This window comes from Calonectris borealis, chromosome 5, assembly GCF_964195595.1.
Source record: "Calonectris borealis chromosome 5, bCalBor7.hap1.2, whole genome shotgun sequence".
Taxonomy (NCBI): Eukaryota; Metazoa; Chordata; class Aves; order Procellariiformes; family Procellariidae; genus Calonectris; species Calonectris borealis.
In genome coordinates, this window is record NC_134316.1 from 20507812 (window position 1) to 20515242 (window position 7431).

The 7431-nt window shown below is 37.0% G+C and overlaps 1 protein-coding gene across 6 annotated transcripts in view; it reads left to right on the top strand.

Moving 5' to 3' along the window:
* PTPN21 (protein tyrosine phosphatase non-receptor type 21) overlaps positions 1-6887 on the top strand; it is a 47548-nt gene extending 40661 nt beyond the window's left edge. For 4 of the 6 annotated variants that reach the window (XM_075151345.1, XM_075151346.1, XM_075151347.1 and 1 more), the window contains one exon: positions 328-6887. In XM_075151345.1, the coding sequence (XP_075007446.1) occupies positions 328-456 (129 nt within the window). In that variant the 3' untranslated portion in view covers positions 457-6887. The remainder of the gene's footprint in view (positions 1-327) is intronic. The other 2 variants (XR_012673834.1, XR_012673835.1) reach the window with 2 other exon arrangements.
* Positions 6888-7431: the final 544 nt, after the last annotated feature.

Genomic DNA, 7431 nt, shown 5'->3' on the forward strand with positions numbered 1-7431 from the left:
CAGCTGAGACTCAACAAACTGATTGTTTCATTGTGCATCCCTGTCCTAACACTGTGACAGACTTTTGCGGCCATTAGATTTGTGAAGACCCGTAACCCATGAGATAGATAGGCAAGTTTAACATTATGCATATTTCACAAATGAGGAGGTAGGCAAGGTCAGTGGTGTAGTGCAGTCCATACTGCAGGCATGTGCTGTCAGATCTGAAATTAGAGCAGCTGATTCTGCCCTTAGATCACTGGTACTGCTCTGAACCTCCTGCTGAGAAAGCGCAAGCCAGTCTCCTTCCTCACCAGTCACTTGTAATGGTTTGTTCTCTTCCTCCAGATGCTGGACATCCCACGAGTGCTGGACATGTTGAGGCAGCAGAGAATGATGATGGTGCAGACCCTTTCACAGTACACTTTCATCTATGGAGTTCTCATTCAGTTTCTTAAAAGTTCTAGACTTATATAATCTCTGCCACTTCCTAAGGAACACCGCAAGAGTTTACAGAAAGAAAATCACAGTTGTCCAGGCAGACCTGCTCTCACTGGTGTTTTCTTCATATGATGAATCACACAGTTACCTTTTAGGGCTGGTATGTGACTGTTAAATGCGAGTCAGTGTAACAGTCCCTGCAAAGCAGGATCTTCGCTAAATTCTTCCCATGTTCAGCTGCAGTCATATTAGGGAATGATTTTACTTGTACCGGTCTGTAGTACACGTTCTTCAGAGTGGTGTTACTCTGAACAAAATAAGTATATTGTGGAATGGAAGTATATGGCACAATTTTACTAACATATTTTAAAACATAATTGTTAACTGTGCGAAAGTTAAAATCTGTAGGTGTGCATGGGGTAAGAAACCTGCTCCTTGGGACTGTCAAGGTCTTATGCAGTTTCATTCTGCTTTCAATTTTATATTTAGAACGATACATCTATATTTTCTAAAATGAACTTTTGGGTTCCTCTGGTTTATTCAGCAAGATTAGCCACTCTTAGATATTTTAAGCTGTTACTTTAAGGACAGTTATTTTTATATTCAGCATTTTTTAATTAAAAAAAAAACAAAACAAAACACCACAACCCATATCTTTTTAAACAGCATAATATTTTCAGAGGAGAAGACTGACAATGTTTGAACTAACTTTTCAAAAATCATGCAGAAAGTACTAGGGGAAGCTATTGGTAGTTAGTTGTAGTGCTGTGTAATAGAACTGACAAGTGAAAGATGATTTCCATTTGAGCAGAGGCATGTTTACCTGCAACAAGCAGGGGAAAATATTCTAATTATCCCTAATTATCTGCAAGGTTATTGGAAACAAATGCATGAGAGAAAGTACATATTCAGTATTATTCTTGTATTTAGAAGATGGTTTGATTTTACTGGCTGAAATCAAAGTGGATGCAAATGTTTTAAGCACTTTTTTTTCTCTGTTATTTATGTAGTTAAACATAGAAACTATAATCATGCATTGTTTCATATGGTAATATACCATTACTAACCTGTTATTTTAGGAAGAGCCTTTTAGGTTGATGAAGTGAGAGAACCAGAATTGGAGTAAGAAGGTGCATAGTGGCGAAGCGGAAATGATCGTATGAAACATAATGGAGGAGGTGTGGCAGCTATGATTGCTGGTTTACACAGTGCAAAGATGACCATTAAATATGTTTATGTTCCCAGTCAAGAAAGTCTTTAAAGCACTGGAAGTTTCTGTAGAATCCTCCCGATTATTTGTCAGTACTAGAACAGATTTTGCTAATGCTATGCAGTGTTGCAATGAAGAATATCCACAGAAGCCGTCTGAGAACACCTGCAGAGTGTAAGAGCTCTTAGAAGTAACACTGGACATGCGGGTATTTTAGTAGCTGTGTAGGTGGCTGAGTCAATGGCTGTGGCATGGACCTGAAGATGAGTCATACCTTTGCTAGTTTCCATTTTGTCCCATGGGTCTGGTCTAATGAGGGTATCTCTAAATAATCCTCTGCCTGTGGTTTTCAAATGGGGACAGTGTGGTTTTACCTGCCTTTTCAAGTGTTCTGAGATGCTGAGCTGAAAATCCCTGTTCAAAAGAGAGCTATTAGTTTGTAGATACCTGGTTTAGTTTCAAAAAAACCCTATGGTAGACCAGGCTGCAGGCATGTTTAAGTGTCCATTTCCCTTGATACCTGCTTAGCAAAATGAAATGAGACTGAAAGTCATTTTTATCACTGGTGAAATTATGGGTTTTTTTTGAGCTGTAACAAGGGTTTGGAAACTATTATGAATAATTAAAACCCCTTCAGAACGATAATTGTCTCCCAAAACATTAATTAAGAATAATAAATAGGTCACCTCAATTTCCTCTGTAATAAGCTACTTCCACAAAGAAAAACACGTGGTCCAAATGACATTGTGCTAATATGTCATTCTATACAAAATGTATTTCTTTCAAGTACACTATATTAATCTAGTGCATTTGGTCTGCTTTCAGGCAGTCTGCATTGTTCTACTCTCAGTAAAAGTAAGACTGAATATTTCAGATGGCAGAAAAAATGTTCTTTTTGTAACTATAAGATGCCTAGGAAGTATTAACTGCCAAATGTAAAACTGGAAGTCCAGGGGAAACCTGTTACTGAAGACTGATTCTTTACATATAAATCTTGCAAACAAACCAATTGGGCATATCTGTGTTAACAGAAGTATTGAAAGAAACAAGCATACTTAGCTATTTGTATCATGCTGTGCTTTAAAAACATTGCTACTTTTTGCCACAGTTCGCTTCTATCTTCAGAAATATTTTTGAATGGGAAGGTATGCTCTAAAATGTAGCTTGTACCATTGCCATTTCTAAACTTTGGACTGTGATCTTCATAATCTGATACATGCAGCTTTTAATGAAATTATGTACGACCACAACTTCAAGCCACAATTTTTAGCTGTTCAGTAGTTACTGGGACAGAATATCAGCTGTGAGGCGTTAAAAAGAGCAGTTAAAACAAGCAATTTATTCCAAAATTTATGGGATTATCTGAGGTGGGTGAGGAAATGTGCGTCTTTTGGCTTTCTTTTCTGTTTTGCTGAAAGAAGTTGTGTTCACTTTTAGAGGCGGTTGCTCTCTAATCTGGTAGTCACAGACTTGATTAATTTTTTTTTAAGCATAACACTGCTACCTCCTCCACTTCAGCTTTCAGTTCTGTCCATCAGCAGTCCATTTTTGCATTAATAGACTTGACTTGACTTCATGTGAGTTTTCCTACTGAAGATAGCAGGATTGCTTTTTTTATGTAAGCATATGGCTCCAAGTGAGCATTGAAAATGAGCAGTTTCTCTTCTAAAGATACCAAATGAAAATAAACTTCACAACCTCCTGTAACAATTAATTTTAAAACCATTGTTTAGCTTTTCAGTTAACTTTTAAAAGAAAATTCAGGTTTTAGCACTTTGTTCTGAGCCTTGAAAAGGGATGCTTTTTTACATGCAGTTGCGCTGAGTGCTTCATGAAGTGTTGGACATTATAAGAACATCCACTGTCCAAATCCAGTCACAGTGTGAGTCGGAGGTGGATTTGTTTGTCAAAAGCTTAAAATTCCACTATAAGCCTGTCCATTTTGCCAAATGTGCTTCTGTTTTTATGGGGATGAAACTAGATTATTATGCAAGATTTGAGCTGAGTTTTTTTAGTAAGAAAAGTTGTACGAAGACGTTCTTGCGGTAAATGGCAAAGATGATGCTGATCTCTAGGGATGTCAGAGCTCTCAGGGATAAATAAAGGTGCTATATACTGTTAAGAGACAGATTTGACTGTCTCTTGAGGGCTAGGTGGAAAATGCTTTTTAGGATCAAATTCTGTGAAGAGTCAGGAGAAGAACCCACAAATTGTAGGAAGGGCTTCTGCACATTTGATTTCTTTCTTGGTTGCTCTGATGAGAGATTTGTTGGCCAGTGAATCTTTGTAGTCTTGGGCTAGCAGCTGTTCTCTAAGAACGTAAGTCAGAGCCCTGTTCGTTGCAAAGATGTCACTGACTTAGCAGGCTTAGCTGTAGGCTGCAAATCACTCCTCGCCCCGTTCTGGGAGGGAGAAGCTCCATGGTACACAGGAGGGTTTTGCATAGCTTTTCTGCAGCCTGCACAGCGGTGCTCTCCTTTTTCCCCCATGAAGAGCAGGAAAAGTTTAATGCCTTAGTATTGCTCTCATTGTGATACCTTTTGCACAATGAATGGTAAAAACTACAAGTGCAGGGTGCTATGGTTTATATCTAGAAATACATTTAATTCGAAGCAGGTGAGCAAGGCAGAGTTCCTATAATTTCTGTGGATGAAAAGCTCCTCTAAGGTATTATCAACATTTAGGAAAAAAAGTAAAATAAAGCAATAACAAATAAAAGTAAAATAAATGTATACTAAAATGGAAAAAATTCTTGGCATTTTGAGAAATGTATTTTTGGCTTCTCTTGTAATCCTGTGTCTCTTTTTTTGAAGTGGATGACATTTGGAGCAATTTTCTCCAAAAATAGCTGCTTAAATTTAATAAGTAAGACTTCCTGAGGCTGCTGCTATGTTTTTCTTGTTGGAGGAGCTGTTAAAGTTGAGTGGCTTGTAGGTTTCAGTGGCCTCTGGACCAAACTTGGGAACTGCAGGGTCGTTTATCATACAAGCTAGCTGTGTAATGAGACCTCAGTTTTAATATCAGTAGCATTAGTGAAACCCTGGACTTAAAAACAGTGAACTCATTACTATATTTCAAGTTAGTTCAAATTATTAATTTAAAAGAAAAAACACTTCAATTGCTAAGAACTCGGTGCTTTAGAGTTTGGGGGTTCTTTTCAATGCTGCGAAGGCATGCAAAGCCAGAGTCTAGTCCTGCAAGATGCAAAATTCCTGCAGTTCTTCCTGATATTGTAGAAATTAAAATTGGCTTATTGCCAATGAAAGCTTGAGCCTTTAAAGCATGAATACTCACATGTCTGCTTTTAAATTTAAATACAGATTACAAGAATTAACCAAAAGAATGCAGCAGGAATGTGCATACATGAAGCTACAGCATTCAAAGGAAAAGTAACTGAGATAGTTCAGAAGAAATTCTCTTGTTGGAAGTAGAGAGTGAGGATTTGAGGAATGGCTGAAGGCATTTGGAGGAGGATTTGGAACATTTTGTATCCACAGTAGAGCTGCTAAAAGGGTTTGATTCATACGGTATGTTTTTCATGGCATGGTAGGGTAAGTGAATATGTAGTCATAGGTGTTATTTTTACTGGCTTTTTAAAATGCAATTTTTGAAACTCCAAATATTTTTTTCAGAGGCTCTGTTATTTTTACATATCTTTCTTCCCAAATGGATTTAATGCAATCTGTCAGCTCAGTTTCTGTTTACTTATTAAAGGTCAGATTTTTCAAACCATGGTCTCTGGTTTTACACATGCAAAATGCAGGGGAAATAGGCATACATGCAATTTTGCAGTGATAATTTCTCATGGATGCAGGTTAGATGATTTGAAAGTCTAAATACTTTATGAATGCAGCCAGGTGTTTACAGTAGGTGTGAATTGCACCAGGTTAAGTCTGGGCTGAAAATCAGGCCCTTAAAATGTGGAATTTAACATGGCTTAGAAATTATGTTGCAGAGCAGTGTTTGCAATACAGTGGTATTAAAATAATACAATACTGTGCTAACGTAAGGGAAAAAAACTTTTAACAGGTGTTGCAAACATGTCTGTTAAAAAAAAAAAAAAAAAAAAAAAGAAAATTTCTTAGTAAGATCTTGTTGGGGACCAGCTAACTTGGTGCATTCTGTTGGCATCACGTATGTTACTTCTAAGGTCTACAGGGGCTGAAAAGAAAAAAAGGATTTGTTAACTTCAATGAGCATTTCAAAAAACAGTTGCTAAATGGCCTTTGGTTCTATTCTTTGCCATTTTCCACATGATGCTGCGTTCAATGGTGAAAAATAACCTCCAGTGTATTTGTTCTTTAGAAGTACGTTCTTCAGCTCTGATTAGAGAACGAAGATGGAAATCAAATGTAAAGAATCTAATGAATAGAGTTTACAACAGATCCAGCCTGTGGCAAGTTAGAGAGCAAGTCTGTAGATACCATAATGTTATTTTGGTTCAGATATGTGGCGATCAAAACTACCAAATTATTAATTTTATGAGCACAGTTTCAGAAGGTGCCTAACTTTTATAAAGGGAATTTAAATGCTGTTTTTCCATTTGGAAGTTTTCAGGTAAAATTAGGACACACTTAAAATACTTCAAAGACTTTGCAAATGCCATTAATTTTTAGAATGGTAGGAACCTTGATGGGGAAAAACCATGTAAAATCTGTCACCTTGCTAATCCTGGATAATTCTGACGGACAAGGTGTATGTGCTCTTAACAAAGATACTTCCCTGAATTGCTTTGAAATACCTAACGTATCTGTCCTCTTTATGGCTGATCTGGGGGACTTGGATGGAAATTTTACAGGCTTGACCTGGCAAAACAGTAAGTATGTACACTCCTGCGCGTTGCTGAAATCTCCTCATTCAGTTAAAGCAAATGGGTGTTTGAAGTCCTTTCAGCAGTTATGTAGGATTGAGTCCTTAAAGTCAGAGGAATGCAGGATCTGGCTCCATTTTCTTCCATTTTCATTTGAGCCAGTATGCAAGGATTTAAATGGGATTTTGTTTAAACAGTAGCAAACATGAAGTAGTATTTTCTAGTACTAAGCTAGTGGTTAACATGTCTGGTTTTGCTGTCTTGCCACCAATACTGTAAAAATGTATAATCAAAACAGCTTTAATTCTTGTAAGACTGAAATTGGTTTGTAAAACAATGTACAAATTGTGTTTCATAGACAGAAGAGCTTGTATTACTGAATGTAATATATGTGAAATGAATATATTATAGTCTATTTTTGCCATGGAAATAAATATTTGAAGCAACTATGAGTTTTTCTTGTTCCATTATTAAAAGAAAAATCAGAGAACTTAGTTTTCATGTGTAGTCCTAGGCTGGGGCTTTACCTTCTGTACACAAAGGTGTTATCCCTCTTTTAAAGCGCTGCAAGTACTGTCCTGCATCTCAGTAGGAATATAAAACTTGTACTGCCAAATACTAATAGCTGTCATCTTTGTGGCAGGAAAGTCTTGCGCCTGCTGCCCTATCATTATTGTTTATAATGTTTTGCGTTTTCTAAAGCTATTTCTAGTATTGAACATTCAATTTCCTTGTAACCTTTAAGTGGAGGAGGGATAAAAAGGTTTTGAAAGTTGAAAAACCCTTTCCAAAAGCATGTGAGAGAGGAAACAGTTGGTTGTATACTTACTTACTATCATTGGAGCTGCTACCAATAACTAACACTGAAGTTTTTCTTCATTTTATAATTGACATTTCGTCAAAAAGGGAGGTGGTGCAAAAGGCTTGCTGTATAACACCTGGTGCAGCACAAAACCTCATAGCGTCATGATAAATGAATTGCATGCTGGAC